The sequence below is a fragment of the Lycium ferocissimum genome, unplaced genomic scaffold (assembly GCF_029784015.1).
Source record: "Lycium ferocissimum isolate CSIRO_LF1 unplaced genomic scaffold, AGI_CSIRO_Lferr_CH_V1 ctg9700, whole genome shotgun sequence".
NCBI classification, from domain to species: Eukaryota; Viridiplantae; Streptophyta; class Magnoliopsida; order Solanales; family Solanaceae; genus Lycium; species Lycium ferocissimum.
The window spans coordinates 12,300-37,152 of NW_026727849.1; the positions used below are offsets into that span (position 1 = coordinate 12,300).

General features: G+C 37.8%; 1 protein-coding gene and 1 long non-coding RNA gene across 3 annotated transcripts; both read right to left on the minus strand.

The window, feature by feature from the left end:
• Positions 1–884: 884 nt before the first annotated feature.
• LOC132046180 (uncharacterized) lies at positions 885–12,160 on the minus strand. 2 transcript variants are annotated; one of them, XM_059436744.1, is made up of 6 exons: positions 11,564–12,160; positions 9,392–9,492; positions 8,604–8,701; positions 3,366–3,565; positions 2,176–2,223; positions 885–1,402 (listed from the first exon to the last, which is right to left on the minus strand). In XM_059436744.1, exons 1-5 carry the CDS (start codon positions 12,036–12,038, stop codon positions 2,180–2,182), a joined length of 918 nt encoding a protein of 305 aa, XP_059292727.1. In that variant the 5' UTR covers positions 12,039–12,160; the 3' UTR covers positions 885–1,402; positions 2,176–2,179. The 2 variants fall into 2 exon arrangements, with proteins under 2 accessions (XP_059292727.1, XP_059292728.1); XM_059436745.1 differs by having other exon boundaries at positions 885–1,409.
• Positions 12,161–14,864: 2,704 nt separating this feature from the next.
• Positions 14,865–23,163, minus strand: LOC132046181 (uncharacterized). Its single transcript, XR_009412642.1, has 2 exons — positions 23,056–23,163; positions 14,865–15,267 (listed from the first exon to the last, which is right to left on the minus strand). It is a non-coding gene; the product is annotated as an uncharacterized LOC132046181 (long non-coding RNA).
• Positions 23,164–24,853: the final 1,690 nt, after the last annotated feature.

A 24,853-nucleotide genomic window follows, 5' to 3' on the forward strand; every position in this document is an offset into this window, starting at 1 on the left:
AAATGATAAGATGATTCTGCTCCCCCCAATTCATTGTGCCAAATTTCAAACTCAAATTACTAACCCTGACACTTCCAAGATTTTCCCCTCACTAGTCATGAACCCAAATACTAAGATGTAGAAATTAAGATGAGCTTCTTGTTAGTCAGCCAAATAGACCTACAAGGTTCCCCTGATAAAAGAAAAGCAGTTAAAGGTCTAAAAATATTAGACGTTTAGCAAAATTACAACTCAGAAAAACCTAACATAGTGTCCCTTGTCTGCTTCTCGCCATTATTTTATAAATTGTCACGTCTTATCTGGCCTTGCTCAAACCATGAACCCACCCAGTGAATTCTCTTAAGAAATTGACTCGTAGTGAACTATATTCAATCTTTGCAAATTATATAATCCTTTAAACCGTTTTTAACATTCCAGCCTTATTCCAGTTATTTCCTTTTGTCTGCAACAATATTATAGGTCGAGTTGTTGAGAAATTTTGCTTTGAAAACTTTTCTTGTGAGCAGGGTTTATTGAAAATGGCCTCTCTACCTCACAAAAGGTAAGCTTGCATACATCCTACCTCTTCAAACCCTACTTGTAGGATTACACTGCGTATGTTGTTAGAGAAATTTATTCCGTGTGAGTTATTAGTCAGTTGTGTGAGGCCTTCTCCTTTGTATGACAAGTGCGGGACCAACAGGTATACTCACTCTTTCACTCCCTATCGAACTTCTCACCCGTAGTTGCTCAGTCCATGTACATTCACTTTTCTTGCTCCTCCGAAGCACACCTCTGCGGCTTCCCAAACTTCTTCATCGCCACCATCTCCCTGCTTTCTATATCTATTTAAATTTGCATAATGGACAGTTGGAGAATCTAAACGTTATGAGAGAAAAACTAAGGATGGTCTTGTCAAATGAGTTTTCGGAAGAATTGAAAACATGAAATGTGAATGAGCAAATCTCGTCCAAGGATATTGAGGGCAAAATAACTGTAACGGTTCTTGGGATAGGGAAAATAACGCACCACTTGAATTAAATAGAGCAGCTTGAATCTATGGTTGTTCACTATATAGAAGTAGATATCTAATTAATGCTAGTACAGCATAAAGACAAAAGAAAATAACAATAAATTCAAATTTACAGTTCCAAGATACCATCCTATACTATTTGACCTCAATTTCCCATCTTCTCTTTTGTATCTCCAGTAAAGAATATAACACAAAATAAAGAACAATAAAATGCAGAACTCCACCGTCGAAGGGGGGGGGGGGGGGGGAATATGGTGAGTATTGACTAATTGGTGTAGCTGGCTTTATCATGCTCCCATAGGAATACCTCATCCAGAAGGCCTTCATCCCCAAACTTTCCGAGCAGAAGGCAGCCATTGCTATGCACTTACTCCCAACGTTGAGAGTTTCCTGCAGACTTGTCCAAGTTAGCAGAACTATCACATACACAAGTAAAGCCTAGAACCAACCCACTCTAGAAACCATAAGACCTTGACTTGTGAAAATTATTTGGGGAAATCGTTCTTTTTCTTTTTTTGATAAAGGAAATCTTTGAGAGAATATTTTGATTAATATGCTTTATTCTTCAAATTTTGGAAAAAAAAATTGAGTGACTAATAGCATTTTGATCATATGGATATTTAGTCTCATACTTCCAAATGATGCCACATGTGCATTGCGCATATATTTTTGAGTGACTAATAGCATTTTGATCATATCATATGGATATTTAGTCTCATACTTCCAAATGATGCCCACATATGCATTGCGCATAGATTCACCGATATTTTGTGAGTGACTAATAGCATTTTGATCATATCATATGGATATTTAGTCTCATACTTCCAAATGATGTCCACGTATGCATTGCGCATAGATGCACCCATATCATAGAGGGAAAGCTCAAAGATAGCAGCAAGAGTCCACCCTGAGCTGTGGTGCAACCCCCCTGCCCCTCCCAACCTTCTCAACTAACATAAATACACAGAGGGCTAGGTTATCCACTACATAGATTGTCCGCCTTTAGTATTTGTTTTACATAATAAAAGTTCCCTACACCCTACCATTAGAAAGTGTTAAAGTTGCTGACTTATGGCTCAACTTTCAACTTACGTTATTTGAGGGGGGAGACACATAAGTCACTGGTAAAGTATTTGTTCTAAAACAGATTAAATAAGACTCACCAATCTATATCTTGTCAAAGTCATCATCGAAGGCATCATCCCCATCATCTGACAAATGAAATAGACAGTCAATGTGCTGCAACTTGATCATTCAGAATTTCTGGTAAGTTTACTTTAATTTCCCCAACCAAAAATTCAGATTCATCAACAGCAACAAGAAAAGCAAATCTAAAGATGAACGACATATTCAATCTTGAAAAACACATGAAATATAAAATAAAACAGAAGTTATAATGAGACTCATAAAGTTAGTGTGTACATTACTTCTAAAACACAGAAATAAGACCAGTTTTTGGTGGTTAATAGTGTGGACATTTTAAGCTTCTGCAAAGAAAAATGGAGATGACTCATGTGATTGCTAATGCTATGTGGACATTTGACATAATTTATTGTGGTGAACGTTATTTTTCTTTTATCAGGAAGCATGGGCTCGGGGTTATCAACCACGGTGAACGTTATTTGGTGAAAAGAAGTTGTGCTTGAAACGAAAGATGCACAAAAACATTAGTGAAGGAGAAGGAAATGTTTAAGTTTTATGCTCTTGATTGGGTTTTCTGAAATTGTCTTGCAGATCTTTGTGCATATGTGTATGCATATAGTACTACTTATTCTAAGTACTATTTGAAGAACATAAAACCTAAATGATGACAAGCAGAGATGGTAATTGCAGATCCAGGACAACTAAATATAACTGCATCGCTTTCTAGAATTATTTTCTTAATCCATGATGGCAACAGATTACGGTCACAATCTTGAGTGGAGTGGACACATAAACTGTATGCAAAGTTGCAAACTAAAATTTAGCAAGAAACAGAGGAACATTTACAACCGTTACTACTATTATCTTTTTTATCAGAATATTAACATTATTATTTTGAAAAGGTCAGGTATACAATTATCAGAGTTACTATGGACTATAATTGTTCAAAAAGTTTGTATCAATCCAATAATGCCTTGTACTAAAAAGGGAAAATGACACCTAGATAATATATTGCAAAGGACTGAAGTTGGTATGTTCAGTCTAATCTTACTTCTTATTTGTTTCCTTTTGATTTCCTTTTGTTAGAAAACTTACACATGCAAAGAGCAGGGAAAGAAAGATTGACTACAAAACTATATCTTTCCTGAATTAAGCAAACAAGGAAAGAACAATCCACTGTTGGAAAATAGTTGAAGTGTAAATAGAGTACCTGGCCCATCATCGCTGTCTTCTCCAAGGAGAAAAACATCCAAATCCTGGTCTGATGAGGTTGCCTTCTTATTTTTCTGGGCTGCTGCCTCAACGACTGGTTTAGAAGTTGTTCCAGCTGATGAAACTTCCTTCTCACTCTCAACTTGTGCCTTTTCAACAGATTTTGTTTCAGCCTCTTCCATGTATTTCCTTTCGTACCTAATTCAGATGTAACCTAAATTAGTGAAGCTATCACTACTATATATGGGGTAAAACCAAGAAAGCATACTTGTACTGACAAGAAATTGAGGTTTGTCGCACCCAAGAGTGTGTCCTAGTAGTCAATGAAGTGGGTTGAGAACCATGAGGTCTCAAGTTCAACTCTCAGTGGAGACTGGCAGTGGCAAATCTAGAATTTTTAAAGCATGAGTGCACCACTAAAAAGGGACCAAAAAAAAAACGGAAAAGGGCCAAATATACCCTTGTACTATCGGAAAAGGGCCAAATATACCCTTCGTTATACTTTGGGTCCAAATATACCCCTGCCGTTATACTTTGGGTTCAAATATACCCCTCCACAGTTAAAGTTGACCCCAATCCTACGTGGCATTAATATTTTAATAAAATAAATATTATGTGGCATGCCACCTCACTTACAAACCCAATTTTACCCCTCCCCTTCCTATCTTCTTCCACCACCACCTCTCCCTCTACTATTACCGTCCTTATGCCCACCACCATTAATTATTGGGGAATCCCTGCTACTGTATTGTGTTTCCTTGTAAATCTGAAAGCAAACTTTACTGTTTCATTCCTCTTCTTGTAGAGGGCCACCGAAATAACACTAAAGAAGATCCCACTTGCTAAGGCCATGTTTGAGGGGAGATCCTGCTGACAATTTTACTCTCTTTGTGTCCTCAAGATCTCCTCTTCTTCTTCTGTCTTTCCTTTTGTATAATTGAGTATTTGTACCTGGACCCATTTCATAAGCCATCACGTTCTTTAACAGGAAATTAGTATCCGAAGAATTTTAAAAGGGGATCACTGACAGAACAAAAACTTCATTTTGTCCATATATATTCGTAGTTAATGTTAGAACAGGAATCAAGTTATGAGATATAGATGGTGTGCCTTTTGTTGTCTTTTCATTTTTTGCTTGGGAAATATTGCAAGAGTTTCTTTTGAGTTTGTACTCGATAAACTTTACATAGGTTTGTTCCTGTTAATGCTTTAGGCAGGTTGAGATGTGTTTTTTGAGGCAAAATCTATCCGTATGTTCAGTTAATGTTTGCTTTGAAATATTTGAGTATGCAAGAGACTAATATAGATAAGTTATAAGTATCATAGTTTGAGCACTATAAAACACCCAAATTGAAAAAAAGAACATTTTGAGAAGAATTGTTTCTAAGTTCTGAAGTCTCGTCACTAATGATTTTCTCTAGCAAAATACATCACTAGCCTTTCGTGATTCTGTCCAAATTTTGTAAATTAAAGCAAAATGTTATGTTTCTTCGTTTTGCTTTAAAAATTACACCAGCAATGGTGGTGGGCATAAGGACGGCAGTACTAGAGGGAGGTGTGGTGGAAGAAGATAGGGAGGGGAGGGGAGGGGTAAAATTGGGTTTGTAAGTGAAGTGGCATGCCACATAATATTTATTTTATTAAAATATTAATGCCATGTAGGATTGGGGTCAACTTTAACTGTGGAGGGGTATATTTGAACCCAAAGTATAACGGCAGGGGGTATATTTAGACCCAAAGTATAACGAAGGGTATATTTAGCCCGTATATTTAGCCCTTTTTCAATAGTACAGGGGTATATTTGGCCCTTTTCCGAAAAAAAAAGGTATTTGATGGGATTCGACCCCTATTCCTTGGGTTAAATAACTCAACATTCAACCAAGTGCACTATTCAGCCCTTTTGGAGCATGGGTTCCAACAAATAATATTAGATCAATTCTAAAAAATATGTACATAATATATCTAATTTTGCCGAGCGATCATGGGTTCACGTGCCCCATTTTTTACACCTAAATTCGCCCCTGCATACTGGAGGCAAAAACACTAGGTGATTTCTTCCAAGCCTTGGTGGACAAGGCTACCCGGCTCTTGAGACGGTGGGAGGTAGTAGGTATCCCGTGGAATTAATCGAGGTGCGCGTAAGCTAGTCTGGACACCACGATTATAAAAAAACAATTGAGGTCTTAAATATTTAGGCATTTTGAACCAAATACTCTGACTATTTTACCATGGACCTCACTTTCCTGGAAAGCAGCTATACGCCTCTATTAGCTATTTAAAATGTATCACCTTGTTATTTGGGAGGCAAAGCTCGCTCTTAGTTTAAACTTTAAAGCATCCACAAGGTCTTCATTGATGTGTTAACACCACCAATTTGTTGCATCAATAAAGGAATTATCCCTAAATTCATGAATTATTATTATTAATAAGTAACATATATTAAGTAAAAAGGCATTTGAGATAGTGTGAAGTGTCTACGCCTGATTACTATAGTTCCCTTTCTAGCTAGGAGACTAAGAGCCTGTTTGGATGGGCTTAAAAAAAGCAGCTTATAAGCTGGAAACAGCTTATACTTATAAGCCAAAAAAAAAAAAAAAGTTGGGCCCCAACTTATTTTTTTTGGCTTATAAGCTGCTTTAGATAAGCTAAGCCAAACGGGCCCAATTATATTTTTGGGCTTATTATAAGCACAAAATGGCTTTAAGCTGCCCAGCCAAACACTCAAAAAAGTTGAAAACAGCTTATAAGCAACTTATAAGCCAATCCAAACGGGCTCTAAGAAAGTTCATTATGCTTTTCACATCATTGACATTACTCATTTTACACCAAAAAGCCAAACGGGAAATAAATACAACATACCCAGTGTATCCCACAAGTGGGGTCTGTGGAGGGTAGGATGTATGCAAATCTTACCCCTACCTTTGTGGGGTAGATAGGTTGTTTCCGATAGACCCTCGGCTCAAAACAAATGTACCGATGCAGGGTTGAAAGAAAAAAATGAGATAGCAAAATAACAATATACAAAATAAGTGCAGCAACAGATATTAATACACATTGGAGAGAAAAAAAACTACCGATACCTAAATCATACTAGTAAAAGTAGGAAACCACTCAACTACCTATTAACCTACTACCTTAATCCTTGACCCCCATATCTTCCTATCTATGGTCATGTCTTCAGTCAGCTGAAGCTATGACATGTCCTGTCTAATCACCTCCCCCAGTTCTTCTTCGGCCTACCTCTACCTCTACCTCTCCTAACTCCTGCTACAGCCAATCTCTCACACCTCTTCAAATGCGCATTCTCGCACTTTCCCTTTACGTACCCGAACTATCTCAGTCTCGCTTCCCTCATCTTGTCCGCCTCGGAGGCCACTCCCACCTTGCCCCATATAACTTCGTTCCTACTCATGTATGCCCACAAATCCATCTGAGCACCTTCATCTCCGCTACTTTCATCTTCTAAACGTGGGTGTTCTTGACTCGTCAGCACTCTCCCTCATACAAAAGTGTTGGTCTAACCACCACTCTGGTCTAACCACCACTCTGTAGAACTTACCTTTAAGCCTTGGCGCCACATTCTTATCGTGCAATACCCCACAACCGAGCCTCCATTTCACCCACCCCGCTCCAATACGATATGCAACATCATCGTCAATCGCCCAGTCTCCTTGAATTAAGGACCCAAGATACATGAAGCTTTCTCTCTTGGGTATGACTAGTACATCAATCTTCACTTCTACCTCTACCTCATGCGTTACGTCGCTGAACTTGCAATCTAGGTACTTTGACTTAGTCCTGCTTAACTTGAAACCTTTAGACTCTAGGGCCTCTCTCCAAACTTCCAGCCTATCGTTAACTCCACCGCACGTCTCATTAATCAATATTATGTCATCCGTGAATAACATACACCAAAGCACCTCCCTTGAATATGTCGTGTCAATTCGTACATCACTAATACCAAAGGGAACGGGCTAAGGGTTAATCCCTGGTGCAAACCCCATCACAATCGAGAAGTGTTCTAAGTCACCTCCCACTGTCCTAACCTGGGTTTTGGCCGCTCAGGAAATACATAAGCACTTTAAACTTAGAAATTTCCTCAGCTTTGCTGTAAGAAACCCTCTGATTCGCTCCTTCGACAGGATGCAGCAGATGCAGACTATGTCCCATATCTTGTTTCTCTCCTCAACTGTTCTGGGCATACACCACTTAACTACAAACATAATGAGGAAGAGCTGCCACAGTTGTGAAGCCACTTGCAGTGAATGAATAGCTGGTTGACAAATTTCGTGCCAACCACACATAAATGGCATCTATTGCATAATGCCATCCCCCTATTCTGAAAAATTATCTTGTGAGAACAACCCCATGCATTCAAAGTCCAGCACATTCATGAATTATCTTTAGAAAGAAAATTTGTTATTCCATTTTAATTACTCGTGCACTAGCCTTTGTTTAGGGTTTTTGGTCAAGGTTGTCTAATCTTATAAGAGATCTTCAACCACCATTAAATGGTTATCTCCTTTTGGATTTTGTGGGTTCACCAGAGAAAGTGCAGAGGATCACCCGAATGCTCTAGATTGAGTTTTAACAAATCTTTACTTGCGTGGCTTAAGCTCAAGGCAATCATTTCTCAAGATGACATTCCTACATGTCCTGAACCAACAAATAGAATGTGTAGAATGATTAATATATATGGCTTTTGAAGGTGTAAAGCAGTGATTACATTTCGTGCAGATACACCTTCAGATTTACCAAGGAGCTAAGAAGCTTTATTTTCACACTAACATCCTTAGTATTTGTTACCAATGAGACAATCACACCCTCTACCACTATACTGTCTTCTTATGAATGTGCTTCTTATCAGTGAAATAAGGTAAATGAAAAGACTCTGGTTAAGAAAAACAATTCAGCTCAGCACATGCCCTTCCATAGCGTCAGACGAAATGAGAACAACACTAGTCTGTAATCCTCAAACAATTAGCCTAGTCCATTCCCACTATTGGAACCCTCGGAAAGGCTAAACTCTCTTCTTAATAAACTGTCAAAATTTTCACCCCTTAATCCTGACTAAATTACGTCAGCTCTTTTATAGTGAAACCTGTACCCAATTATAAAGCCAACATGATTCTGCGTAACATCACAACGTACTCCAAAAGTAGTGATAGAATCAGGTAAGTTTGCATAAGAGATTAGTATGTGACATGAAATGAAAGATCTCTAGTGAGGTACTTACGGGCCCACATGACTGCTAACCAGAATAAAGTAGATTCTCCAGAACTTCCTCTCCCTCATTATGCGCGGGCATAACTCATATCTTAGCTTTGAAATTTCCTGCAAACACACCATAATAATGCTCTCACTAACAACAGCAAAACATGTGCAGTTTAATCCCACAAGTAGGGTCTAGGGAGTAATGCTCTTACTAACAATAACAATTTTTCGAAGAAAAAAAAAAGCACTTTTGTTTTCCTTTAACAGACAAAAATCCCACATTCTGAACAGTTTTGTCCCTTTCCATAGACCTCAAGATCAAAAAAGATATGGTTCAGCAGCAAAAATCAGAATAGCATATGACAAACTTCAAACAGGACAGACAGTGGACCTTCTAAACAAAAAACAGCAAATAAAGCAACAAAAGTTGAGACCTTTAAGATTTAGGCTTGATTAAGCATAACTGCATAAGACTGATTTCCTTCTTAACTAATAACTCTGAGCGGGTAACTCTATGTGAGTTCCGCAAAGAATAACCAGTACCGAGTACAGATAAATGAGAGGAGATACAATAGGTTGATGACGAACTTAAAACTAATGTAATTATCTTAATATTGAATTCACCAATATGTTCCGACCTGTATCTTATGAAATGAGACAGATTAGTCCAGAATGGATATAGAAGATTAATATAGCTGACTCCGAGCTGGTTTGGAATTAAGATGTAGTTTATTGATTGATCGACTCTGTGAGCATGATAACAACAAAAGTCATACCCCCTTTTGTTATAAGGAACAACAGAAGTCATACCTTAACAGATGAAAGAACAAATTTTGCGTGTTTTTCCTGAAATTCTGTAAGATCCTGCCGAACATTTGAGACTGTAGGAATATCAGAGATCACTGAATCATCTGCACGCAGAGACATACTTCAATTAAACTAGTTTTTTTTTTTTTTTTTTTTTTAAAAAAAGAATAGGCGACCGAAAAGAGAGAAACAAAGGAAAGTGTGATTAAGCATAGAAGAATCATTAGAAATTGTAAGGTAAATCACAATCTTTTCTTATAAATAATGGGAAGAACACTGCCTATGAGAGCTTGCTCAAATAGACGGCCCCACAGTTCCAAGCGTAGATTAAGGAGGAGGATTGTGGTATAAAACAAGTCTATTTATAATAAATCCTCCTAATAGTTTATTGAGTTGGAATTAAACTGCTCCAAATGGAGTGTTTGGATATTAAGGATCCACATAGCCGACTCCAACTAGCTTGGTATGGAGGCATAATAGAGTAGTTATTGATAAATGAGGGAAATCACAATCTTTAACAAGTTTGTTGCCAAGAACTACAAATGGCATGCTCTATAAATTAATGCAAGAGATGAGGATCTCAAAAAGATATGGATTCAATTTAATTTACATAGAAATTGTTTTCGCTATTAGAATTCAAGAAATGAGAACAGCAAATAGTTGCTTCAATATAGTAGAACTTTCTTTAGCTAACTGTCAACGCTTCATGATTTTATCTAAATTCTCCCATATCATTCTAACTTTGCAGCTCCTATAAGAGGTGCAACCAACAGCGTCCCAATTGCCATGCTTTGGACTTGGCATGTTCCATTTGCAAATTTTGCAGGGTGCTTAATCCAGAAACAAGCACAATGACATTTATATATCTCATCACTTCCAAGAAGGATGAGGCTGATTAAGCCTATTGCCTGTTTGAACCATTTGAATGTTAAGAAAATCTACAAATGGCATGATAAACAGTGATTCTGTAGAATATAAACACAGTTAGGATTTTCCACCAGTAAGAACACACAATTGGTTGTCAAGACTAGTAGCTGGACCTGGTGAAATGAAAGAAGGTCGTGCATCTATTGTAGATCTAATTTGCGAGGCTGGGTTATAGATGAACCAATGGATTTCTAGGTTAATGCTAATGTACTACCACCTTTAAAAATTAATACTGTCACTCTCACATGCTTCAAATGTTAACTCAACGATCTAATTATAAGCTTCACCTCAAGCTAGAGCGGAACATTATAAAACATTTTCCTGAACATACTTGGTTTTGCTCTATACACCGTGTCATCATTATGCATGTGTAAAATTATACATGCAGTAATCTCAAATAAATGAAATGAAATGACTCACCGTGACAAATGTAGGGGTTACTCGAAAGAAAATTTATACATGTAGTAATCTCAAATAAATGAAATGAAACTACCGTAACGAATGTAGAGGTTACTACAAAACAATGTGAACATGTTCTTGTCAGTATAAAACCTTGCATAACTAAATAAATAAACCTGGTTTCTTTAGAGCTTCTAGCAGTCTCTTCTTTGTAGTTCCATATTTACTTCTGCCCTAAAACATTTTATATGTCCAGGACCACAGTAATAGTTCCCCAAATAGCAAAACACAAAAACAACTAGAAAAGAGATCTTCTTCGCATTTCCTACAATCAGAAAAATTAGATTGCAATTGTGACGTAACAAAATGTAATATCCTCAATCTGTTGAATTTCTCTTTTACATTCATCATAGAGAACTCACTGATCCAATTTTCAATCATTTTTACTTCTTTCAGCAATCAAATGAACTCAGAAATTGAAATAATATAGTTGTTCCAGTACAATAAGGGGTCGTTTGATAGCTGGTTAGTTATGCAGGTATTAGGAATGCAGGGATTAGTTATGAGAGAATCTATGTATTATTTTATGGAGGGATTAGTTGTCAGGGTTTATTTATTCATGTATTAGTGATTCCATTGTCTATCCTGCATAAATAATGGAGTACATAGATTTCCTGATAACATATTCATGTATTAGTTATTCCACTTTCTATCCTGCATAAAATTTTTGCTCATAACTTATACATGTGGGTTTTTACTACATGAATAACAAGACTCCTAACCAGCTACCAAACAACCCCTAAGTAGTACATTTTCACCCCTCTCATTCAAGTAGAGTAAATTAATTACCTTCAATTGGAAAATCCTTAAAGGTATTAATGGTAATCCCCTTAACGAATTCCCTCAAGTCATCCGTAACTCCAAATTTCTCGAGATCAGCAGGCGTAGGTGCATCCAACGACGCCGTTTGAGGCGCAGATGAAGACGGAATTTGAAACTTGATCTGTTCAGCGCGTTTAAGCGCGTCGATTTTGATCTGATCAGCGCGTTTAGAAGCTTCCGTAACAATTACATCTGCGCGTTTCGAAGCTTCAACGGCTATTTCTTTGGATCGTTTGGAAGCTTCGACGGCAATTTCTTTGGATCGCTTGGAAGCTTCAACGGCGAATTCTTTGGATCTTTTGGAAGCTTCTAGAACGACGTCGGAGAGTTTGGAAGAACCAATGGTTAGTTCTTGTGAACGATTAGCGGCTTCTTTTGTGAATTCTTGGGTTCGTTTTGCTGCTTCTTCTGCGAAATTACGAGCCTTCTGCCAGAAATCCATCTAGACTTTGAGTTGACGAAAGTAACGATTTGGAGATACTGGAAATGGGTTTTAATGAAGAAACAAATGTAACAAGTTTTTGTTAATTAGAGTTGCATCCAGGAGAAGAGTTCATTTCATTTTCCTATGCCTTTTCGAGCATTTTCGTTTTTTCTTTCTTCTCCAAATAAGGAAGCGAGCAGGAATTTGGTGAGTATTTCTTAGGATCTTTTGGTTTAGAAGCAAGCTATTTTTAGTAATTAGTTTGCAAAAATTAATGCTGTATGAAGTGTAAAATAAATACGTGAATTACAATAGAGGAATTATTTTTTTAATGAATATATGATTTGGTATACTAAAAATTATTACATAATGTGCATTTTAAGATACATTTTTTTATATTCTAACAATATGAAATATTGATCTATAGGAAAGGTTACTTTTGTTAGTTAGTAGTTTTAATTTACATAGTGCAAATATCAGCATTCTGTTATGCATAAATAATTAATACGTAAAATTCTACATAATTAATGCAGATATTAATCATGCGAAGAAGAAACCATGAAGCAAAATATTATACATAAAGCATCAATGTTAACCATATAGATGTGTCACATCATCTTGATTGGAAGTTGTAACAAATTTTTTATAGCTATAGGCCTTCTCGGAGAAAGACGCCTTTTCTCATCCAGTGGAATGACTTAAACCTCCTCCTTTGTCGGCGGCTTGGGTGGTGCATGACTAGTGACTGGAGGTTTATCTACATCCATGGCGGGAGGTTCTGTTGGAGTCCGTCCTTGTGACCCGGCTCTCCCCCTCCCCAGCCCTCAATGTGCCTCATGTTGTTGTTGCACCCCCTCACTTGGCAGATGCAGACGAACGTGTCATAACTTTATGTTCAAGAAATAAAATAAGGGTTATTGTTTTAATCAACATTGTAGCATGATAAGATTCAGAAGAAGGAAAACCTTTCTAAAATGTCTGTGCAAACCTCAAAGATAAGTACAGACGTCTTTGTATCGATTCGTGAGGCTATACTAGACATTGTTTCATGACTCCAATGAAATTGATGACTCTAATGAAATTGAAAACACGGAGTTCTGATACCAAATTTGTCACGATCCAAATTTAACACGTAGATCGCGACAAGGCACCTGACGAGTTACTACCCATAAAGCGAACCTTCTAATCTATAACATGTATTAATTGAAGAACAAAGAAGAAGAAATTGATGCAAAAGAAATTGATACTCATAATTGTCTCAATACACACACACGATATATATATATATATATATATATATATATATATATATATATATATATATATATATAAGGTTAAGCTGAATAATGAAAATGTCATTAAAATATTGAACGACATTTTTGCCCTTTAAGAAAACACTATTCCAATAACAATAATGTACAAATAATAAATACACTTTATAATAAATAGTGTTTTTTTAAGAATAATGTACATAATAGTAAATACATTTCAAAAATAAGTGTACTTTTAATTAACAACTTTAAAGATAATGCAAATGAGTCATGTAAGTATTAAACTTTTAAAGTGCCACATTAGTGCTCGGCCAGCATAGATTACTATTTCAATTACTGTAATTATAAGTTATTGGAAGAGGATAGAAAGAATAAATATCATAGACAAGCTTTCCATGAATTATATGTAATGACTATTAAAAGGGATATTTGATTTCTTGAAATTATATATAATTACTATTAAAAGGGATATTTGAGCCACTTTAGTGCTCGGCCAGAAATTTTACACTTTTATAAGCATTTATTTTAAATTATTAAGTAATATGTATCATATTTATTGTCAGTTGTACTATTTTCATGGCACGTGCAACATACATGTCCAAACACTAGTATATATAAAAATGCGGAAAGTCAACGACATAAGCCTACCCATACAAGCCAAAAGTTACCAAGTCATGGAGCTATTAATATCTAGAATACAAAAGATGCAACTCGAAAATAAGATATTAAATCTGCTAAAGAAGAAGTAGTTGCGATGATTCAATAGTGACTCATCGCAACTAGAAGGGATTGATAAAAGTTAGAGTCACCAGTCAGCTACAGGATCACCACCTATTACACCTGCACACCCGCATCACTTATGAGTCTAATGACCCAGCAAGATCAACGACCCGCCCTTCCAGCTTACCTTTGGGACAATTTTTTTAAAAGTCATTGGTAATGCATAAAGACATAAATAAGCAGTACGAGTGCATGGATAATATATACTCCTTATGTTTCAAATTGTGTCTCTTACTTTCCTTTTTAGCGTGTTTCAAAAAGAATGTCTCTGTTAGGATCACGCTACTCCAATACACTCTAAGAATCTGGTTATTGAGAGTACCTATGCAAGAAGGTAATGGGTCAGAATATAAAATCAACACAAGAATTTTCACGTGAAAAACTCCTTACTCAATTGAGTAAAAAAGTACGACCTATCTCTTATAGGATTTACCCTAATTATCTACTAATCAGGAACCTTATAAAGGTTCCAGTTAACCGAAGGACTTGTTCCCTGAACAGTCCGCCTATGACAACAATTTAACTAACGAACACGTATTACACAATACTCGCAAGGATATATAGATAGAACCATAATAAAACCTAACCTAGACAAATTGAAGAGCTTAATGATTATTCTTGATAAGCTCGGGTTCTTCGTCTTCTTGAAGTTAACTGTCACACCCCAAACCATAGGACATAACAGGCACCCGGCTTTACCTGTCGAGTACCACTTGGTGTGCATTCAACATATTCAACTTATAACAACTACGATAAATCATACGACATGTGTATATCGTAAAAGAATCACCTGTACACAGAAAAGGCCCAACACAGTAATATACTTACATAAACGCAAGCCGACAAGGCTACCACTAATATCTACATATGATCACATGGCCAACAAGGCCACAACAACAACACTAGTACCAAACTAAGGACGGCAAGGCCACATGTAACATCTGTACATATAACACCTGTCTATGAGCCTCTAGGAGTGAGCATAATATAACATAGTGGTCGGGACATGGCCCCGTAATACCCAAGATATACATAAACGTAAACATAATATCATGCCCAAAAGACCAGGCAAGTCCGGAACAAATAAAGCTTGCCGACTATCCGCTGATCCTATGCAACCTACTGAGAAGGCCCTCGAAGTTGTCTTGTCACACCCCGAACCATAGCCTGGGCATGACGCGGCACTCGGCGCCATGCTACATGTGACCGACCAAATCACATGGCAAGCTGAATCAATATGGGGCATGACCTAATACGGAATATGATATAAACATGCATGGTGAGAGTAAAACATGAGATTAAATAATCATAAGTCTGAAAATATATAATTGTTGTAGGCTATGCGTCCACCAAATAGTATATGAGGGACCTGGTCGTGTATCAATTCCCTTATGCAATACAGTACGAGAATCAACACAAGATTTTTATGTGGAAAAGTCCTTGCTCAAGGGATTAAAAAACACAACATACCCCTATAGGATTTCAACTCCACTAACCGAGCAACTCAAGTTAAAACTCTATCATAAGCTAGGAATTAACTCTCATAATCCCTCACCCTTACAATAACGCTTATACAACCCTCACCCTTGACTACCTCTAACTAAGCACACTAATTGTTACACCTCGGAAAATTCCATGTCGTTGCATAGTAAATAGACTAACGCAGGGTAAAAAGTATGCAATGTTTCTACAAGTAAGGAAGGTTATTTAACGATTCTAATTAAGATTCCAAAGACGTTGGAAGTAAGAAGAGAAAGTTCCTTAAGGAAGGGAAAGTATATATTGTGTTTTGGAAAAGTTTCGTAAAGTACCGAGCCAATGTTGACCTAATGATGTCTTAAAGAAGAGTTGTAACGCCCCTTAGATTGCTAATGAAGTGTTAAACAAGTGTTAAGAAGGTTACATAAGGGTTAGAGATCAAATGAACGACGGAAACAATTTCAGAGAAGTGGGGTTATACGACCGCTTATATGGTCCGTATAACTTTATACGGTCTATATAACACCCAACAGAAATGTTGTTTCTCTGATGGTGAATTACGGTCACTTATACGGACCGCATAGTGTTGTATGAACCGTATAAGTGTCCGTGGAAGTCCCGACGGGCTGAGTTAAGTTCAAGTATAAAATGATATTCCCACTCTTAGTTTCTCATTCTTTCCACTTCTCCATCTCTCTCAAGACTTCTAGAGGGTTCCACATACTTCATCTTCAAGAATACAAAGGAAATCAAAGGTTCATATCATAAATCCAAGAGAATCAAGTGCAAGAAACTCATTAGGGTTCATCCAAGACAAGAAATCTCATTAGAAGTGGAACTAGGGTTTTGTTCAAGTGAAGTGTTTCCACTCAAATCTCATTCCCACACTATCAAAGGTAAGTTTTATGATCATTTCATGTTGTTTAGGGTATTGAGGGGTTGAAAGACTTAGATTATGAAAGGAGGTGGAAGATGGGTCATAAATATGAGGATAGTGACACCTTTGAGTAGTAGCTTAGAATGAATCATTATTCTTGATATGTTTTGATTATAAATATGTTATAAATGGCATTGAGAACATGGGAGAAACATTATACAGCGGTGAACGTAATATTGTACTATGACCATGGTTATGGATGATTTGAAGTGAAATTGGGAGATTTGGATAATGTAGGTGAATAAAGATTGTTGCTTATGATATTATGAATGTTATTATTGACGTTTGGGAGTTGATATATGATATGGAGGAAGTTGTATAAACAAGGGAAGTGCTGCCCGATTTTCTCTAGCTTTAGTCAAGCATGCTTAAGTTATCGATTATCTAATGTTAGTACAAAAACTCTCTTGAAGGTAAAAACGTGAACGTTGGAGGAGCATGTTCAAGCGATAGAGTAGCTAAACGAAAAGGTATGTAAGGCTAGTCCCTTCCTTCTAAGGCATGATTCTTATGATATGACTATCCTTATTCTCCATGACTTTCTTACGTCCATGAACTACGAGTCAATGTTGATAAAGAGCTTTTTACGATATAAAGATAAGAAATACGTCATGAATATGATAATGATGATGATGAGTTTAAAGCCTAGAGATCCTAAAGCTTATGATACGATACTCTTACGAAGCTAATGATCCTTATACTACCCTTTAATGCTATTCATTTATTACTAGACCCACCTTATGATGCTAGTTCCTTCAAGGTGAGGTATGATGATTATAATTTTCCCATAATAGAATCGGGGGTTCTCGACCTTACGTCACCCCGACATAGTTATAGACAATCCATGAGTTCTAATGCATATTTCATGATGAATGGATGATGATGATAAGGTTATGATAGGCCTATGATATGTATATGATGATGAGATTCCACCGTGCCTAGAAAGCCGGACATGTCACCGCGAAGGCGGGCTGCATACGATTCCACCGTGCCTAGAAGGCTAGACATATCACCGCAAAGGCGGGCTGCTTATGATTACACCGTGCCTAGAGGACTGGACATGACACCACTAGTGGGCGCCGTATGATGGTTACCCGGACGCGGGTTAACGACGATGGTACATGTGATATGTTGATATAGGTGATATGTATGAAATGCATTTATTCTTAAAGGCTAAGCAGGTTATATCTTCACCTCATGATCATGATTTCTTTATTATGCCAGCTTCTTTCCATGCCTTACATACTCAGTACAATGCTCGTACTGACGTCCTATCTTTTTGGACGCTGTGTTCATGCCCACAGGTAGACAGGGAGGCGACCCGGATTCATAGGAGCTGATCAGCAGATTTACGAGAGCACTCCATTATTCCTGAGGTGCTATTTCGAGATATTATTTTGTATACATATTTGGGCATGACGGGGTCCTGTCCCGTCCTTATGTCTAGTACCCTAGTAGAGGCTCGTAGATACATATGTGTGGGTATTATGGTCTCACAATTTTCCTCATTGTGTGTGTATATATATATATATATATAGCCGAAGGGCTTATGTATATAAGTGTAGATATGCTTGAAATCGAAAATGGTTTTCCTTACGACTAGAGGTGTGGAGCAATAGATAAATCTGAGAATAAGTATGATGACTAGCAGTATGAGTGGTGCTTGGTAGTAAGCTCCGGGTACCCGTCATGGCCCCCTAGTCGGGTCGTGACACTAATACACCTAGACTTACCCCAACCTAGTGTACCACTCAAAGGCACCCTTTGAGAATTCACCACAGTGACTAACTCTAGCCACACACTAATACAACTAAGCTAACTCTAACCTAATGTACCACTCAAGAGCTTGTGGAAGCACCCTTGAGAATTTAGGACACCTACAAACAGCTTCTTTTTATAGAAGAGTAGGTTTACAGTTTAATCACAAAAGAACAAAGACTCAACATCTAAGGACCTAAAACATCTTCAGTTCTGGACCTGGTCTTTCGAGTTGCTATGGCTCTGTTCTTGAGGAACACCTTGAAAGGTGGAGACTTGCACTTTGGATGGAGCAATTTTCGGATTGTGCAAGAATGATTCTTCTCTTGGAAGATGATGTCTTTATATGCACGGAGAGAGAAAGAGAGAGAATAGAGATGACCATTCATGAAATTCAGACCGTTAATCAATTGGCCTTGATGAGGTATTGTTGTAAAACTGCATTGTACTTTTCAGCCGCTCACTTTACAGTTTTGGATTTGGACTTTCAGCTTCAGTGACCAGAACCTTTATCTGGAGGAACCTGGTTCCTCATCTGTTCTTCGAACACGTTGTAAGTACTAGATGCATTGTCAATAGCTCTACAGCTACATTGTTGGCTGAGCAGGCTGGTGACCTGATCCCATTTGGTCCTTCTGAATCAGCATATCTGGTCTCTCATATATGAGCAATTCCTGCAGGCATCTGATTCTTCAAAGAGCATGTTAGACAAGCAACATATGAGATATCATAAGATTAACTAAGTTCAGACAGATGAACCTAATTGTATCCGGTTCCTTAGGGTTTGTCGTGTCATCAAAATATATCATTTCTTATAATTTCCCCCTTTTTGATGATGACAAAGCGACATCCTTTGTATTTCCCCTAAGGACCAGATCCCTTAGCTAGATACCTCATTTGCTCCCCCCTGAGACTCAGACCTCGAGATACATAGTAGTATTCTGGTTCTTTGAGTAAGGTTTGTCAAATCATCAAAACATGTCATGACATATCAATTTCCCCCTTTTTGATGATGATAAACTCATAGACAAAGTTCTCCCTCAGAACTAAATTCTCACTCGTTCCCCCTGCGGATCAGTCTTTCACTTGCCCAGCTTACAGTCCTCTTTCCCTTTTTCATAGTTTCCCTTATCTTTCGTACATGTCTCTTTCACATATATCGATTATATTTTTGAGACTGTGAGATGTATGGAAAGGCCATATTGAAGACCGGGTTTCTCGCTCTCTCTGGTTTCACCAGGTTTAACAATCATCAAAACATATATATAGTCATTTCCCCACTTTTTGATGATGACAAACTGTCTCTCACATTATTCTTCCTCCCTTTCCCACCCCTTTATTTTCTCCCCCCTTTTAGCATCATTGAAAATAGTAATAAAAGTAGCACAAGCCAACCAGAAGTTCAGTAGCATTAACTCGTGACCACTAGGGCAACATAATATAATCAAGAATAGTAACAACAAGTATTAAGATCATTGCACAAATCAGAGTAATTGCCTAGATTAGATTAAGTATATAAAAAACATAGTTGTCTTAGTTAGTACAAAATATGGTGCTTAAACTGCCATGAGTGCCATAGTCATTAAGCGATATAATACAAAGGGTTAGATATTCAGGGGACTAGGAGGGGCTCAAAAACTAAGGATTAGTGGATCTAGACAAAGATTTTCAGTCTTTAGCTAAGAGTCACCTTCCTTTGCAGCACCACTGAGACCTGGTCCCTTTGACTTCTTGAGCATTTTCATTTCTCCATGATTTCCACATCATCCTGAATGTAATATCGTGCACAACGGGTAACCAAATGTGAGGCTGGTGGATTCATGGATACCGAACGTGTGCACCTTGCATATGTAGCATAGCCAGTTTGTAGCTGTAACGGATCCGTTCTCATCAACCAGTACATGGTAATGAGCTGGACGGCCAGTACCTCGGATTTTAGCATGGCTATACCAGTAAACATTAAGCTCCATAAGGTGGCACATCTTAGTATCTATCACAGTATCTGGGAAGGTGTTTCCATCATTGTCTGTCATGTTAGGATCGTTGTGATTCACAGAGAGCATATATGCATGATATATCTTCTGCACTACTACAAGGATTACTCGTGATAGATACCTTTCTTCCAATGGATTGTATGCCTTGCGGATTGCATCCATTTCTTCCCTAATATGTTCCTTTCCCTTCATCAGTTTAGTCATCAAATCCTTCTAAATTCCTTCACCAATTTCTTTTGCCTTCAAGGCCTCTACAAATCCCTTAACGATTTCAGTTCCACTTTCATAATATTAGATCTGTTTTTCTCCCCCTCATTTAGAGTCATCAAGGAGAAGATCTACATAGGGCTCATAGAGTCCTTTATTTGTTCTCGAATGATCGATGGAAGTGGGGCTTACCAGAGTCAGACTAGTTTTGGGATCTGGTAGTGATATGGTGGGGTTTAGATTTCGGGGATTGAGGAAGGACAATTCAGATTTAAGATATGGTGAAATTTTTGGCAAGATTTGAAGAAGGAAAGGTTTTCTTTTGAAGTACGAAGAAGTTTAGGATGTACAGGCATTTAAAGGGCTTAATTTGGAATAGGAAGCAGAAGAGTCTTAATGACATTGCATTCTAGACAGTTCAAGGCATATTAAGCACTGAAGAGACTACTAACCTGAGTCATAGGGACCACGTCCCTTGACAATTTTGAAGACAAGGCAAGAGCTCTGAGTTGTGCAATGTCACTTATGCTTGTGTTGTCCTGACCCTGCCTCGCGTGTGACCTGTGACTGTACAAGAGTGAGTTCGATGCCACTGAAAAACACCTTTTAACATTTTACCTTTCCTCTTAACATAGCCAAGCATGAGGAAATTTGAGGAATGGTAAAAATTTGAGCTTGATCAAAACCATCTCCTATCTTCCAAAGTGCTTCCTGTTCAGCTTCATTTCAAAAAGAGCACACTCCCACTTAAAAGTCCTTGAATGAGGGGAATAATCCATTCTCTCAGTTATATGCTTCGAGCAGTCTCTTTTCATGTAACTTTTGGCTGCCTCTTCTCACTCAAACCTGCAACCGGATTTACTCATTTGATCTTAGAACCCAAGGTATCTTAAATCTCATACAATGATAGAAAAGGTGAGTCTAAGCTTCTTTTTGTCCATGCAGGCAGCACCTTCTTCCTTTTTCTGGAAACTGGGTCGGTCAGCTCTTAGCTCCTTCTCAACCTTTTGACCAGTCCTAGATCTAGCCCAGCAACTTTTCATAGGAACATAAGGTCCATCACAAATGATGTCTCACGGCTTCGATCCTCAGCCATGAAAAGTTATGCCTTCTCTTCTTCCACCATCCATGATATTCTATGTTAGATCTTGGTGGTCTTGTGATAGATTCTCTTTTCTCCAGATTTGGTGAAATAGTCGTGATGGAGATCATTTCTAGATGTTAACTTTTTAGAAAGATACCTGCGCTGATACCAATTGTTGTAGGCCATGCGTCCACCAAACAGTATATGAGGGACCTGGTCGTGTACCAGTTCCCTTATGCAATGCAGTACGAGAATCGACACAAGATTTTTACGTGGAAAAATCCTTTCTCAAGGGATTAAAAATCACAACCTACCCCGGTAGGATTTCAACTCCACTAACCAAGCAACTCAGGTTAAAACTCTATCGTAAGTTAGGAATTAACTCCCATAATCTCTCACCCTTACAATAACGCTTATGCAACCCTCACCCTTGACTACCTCTAGCCAAGCACACTAATACACCTAGACTTACCCCAGCCTAGTGTACCACTCAAAGGAACCCTTTCAGAATTCACGACAATGATTAACTCAAGCCACAGACAAATACAACTAAGCTAACTCTAGCCTAGTGTACCACTCAAAAGCTTGTGGAAGCAACCTTGAGAATTTAGGACACCTACAAACAACTTCTTTTTATAGAAGAGTAGGTTTACAGTTTAAGCACAAAAGAACAAAGACTCAACAACCTAAGGACCTAAAACATCTTCAGTTCTGGACGGTCCTTCGGGTTGCTGTGGCTCTATTCTTGAGAAACACCTTGAAAGGTGAAGACTTGCACTTTGGATGGAGTAATTTTCGGATTGTGCAAGAATGATTCTTCTCTTGGAAGATGATATTTTTATATAAACGGAGAGAGAAAGAGAGAGAGAGAGTAGAGATGGCCACTCATGAAATCCGGACCGTTAATCAATCGGCCTTGATGAGGTACCGTTGCATTGTACCGCACCCCATTGTCTTTTCGGTAGCTCACTTTATAGTTGTGGATTTGGACTTTCAGCTTCAGTGACCAGAACCTTTATCTGGAGGAACCTGGTTCTTCATCTGTTCTTCGAACATGTTGTAAGTACTAGATACACTGTCAATAGCTCTACAACTGCATTGTTGCTGAGCAAAGCTAAGACTCGATCCCCATCGGTCTTTACGAATACAAGATATCTGGTCTATCATATATGAGGAATTCCTGCAGGCATCTAATCCTTCAAGAAGCATGTTAGACAAGCAGCATATGAGATATCATAAGGTTAACTAAGTTCAGACAGATGAACCTAATTGTATCTGGTTCCTTAGGGTTTGTAGTGTCATCAAAACATATCATTTCTTATCAATAATAAATGCTGAGCCAATACTAGCTACTAACTGTGAATATCTGACATGGCATAACCGAACTAATCTAGTCTAGTCTGTGAAACCTCTGATATGAGTCTGACTGCAAAAATGTTTACCGGGATAAAGCCCTCGGCATACCTTTACTGCATAACTGACAATAAATAAATAAAGATAAAACCCCGAATGAGATGGGGCTCACCAATAGCTGGTACGTGCAAAGTCCTAACGAGCTGACCCGTCATCCTGTAATCTGCATCGTTAAATGTAGGACCCCAAGCAAACAAAAGGGGAATTCAATTCATTTGAACTATACTGGTATGTAAAGCAACTGAATGAAATAAGCATGGCACATAAAATAACAGAACTGAAACTGAAATTGTATCTGTAAGTTGAACATGACCATGAATATTATCTGACATGAAGAAACGTATAACATGAGCAAAACATTTTAAATGCATATATATATATATATATATATATATATATATATATATATATATAGCCATAGTATAACTGATAACATATAATCACCACGTAGGTACGTGGAGTCTAGTACCTAGCCCGACCAGCAGAGCAGCCCCATACCTTGCCAGAGTATGAGACATAAGCATGACATGAAAATGGATCTAATTCAACTGTCTGAAGGTGTCGTCCTAATCTGGGCGGATCGACCCTTCCCTACGTTGGCATACGTAGTTTCAGGCTATCTGAGCCTTCTCGGTAAACCTATGCTACTCCCAAAAACATGAACATGGATATATTTGGCATCTGGGCCAATGGTCTGTATAACATGGCTTGTAAGCATGACTTGTAAACTTGATTCATAAACATGGCTTGTAGATATGATTCGTGAGTATAGTATAGCATGGATATAAGTATATAGTATAACTTGTATGAAAACATGGATGCATGTAGAATTTCATGAAATATACATAAAAGTTCATATCTTGCATTTAAGAACCCATGGAATGCAAAGTATGAGTTTTCAGGGATTACGAATAGATTCTCAATAACCAGAATGAAATATTAAGAACACAATAATGAATTAATCATACAAACATGGCATATCATGGTACATATATTTAAGGTTATTATGAACATGTCTGAAACCCTAATTTTGGTAAACTTTCGTATAATCATGGAGGAACGTGGCGTGGGGAAGAATAATGATGTTCCCACACGTAGATAGAAATCCTACATACCTGTAACGCTCCAAAACTTGTCTCAATGGTCTGAACTTGGAGAAGAAATCCAAAAGCCTTAATCTTGAAACCCTTAGGTGCGTTTTCTTGAAAACCCTAGGCTAGATCAATGATTCTTTATTTAGAATTCATGTATGTATGTTAGAATTCACTTGAACTACTTGGAATAGGCTTACCTTGACGTAGTAGGATGAGGAGAGGAGAAGAACTTCATTCTAGGGCTTAGAGAGATTGAAAATATGGAAAATCATACTATTTCCATTAGGGCCAACAATACATTTATATCATCATACATCAACAACTATGCCCACAACAATGTACATAAGCCGACGAGGCTAACAAAATGATATCCAAAATATAAGCCGACAAGGCCAAATACATCTAACCATATACACATGTCTACGAGCCTCTGAGGAGAGTATGTCATATCATATAGGCGGGACAGGACCCCGCCATGCCCATAAGTATGTACACAAAAGAATAGATACCAAAAGTTGTAGCTCCGAATGAAATGGAGCTCCGTTACGTAGTCCCTGAGTAATAAAGCTATGGATCAAGCCTGTCTCCCTGGCCACCTGCGGGCATGACGCAACGTCCACAAATAAAAGGACGTCAGTACGAAGAATGTACTGAGTATGTAAAGCATGATCAACATCATTATAGAAGCATAATAAACAACATAAGAAATAGCATAAGATGGGAGGTAGTAGAACCATCGTCATAAACACTTACTTGCTTTTCATAGGGACCTTCCATTTCTAATGCGTGATTGTGTACATACATCCATATCCGTAT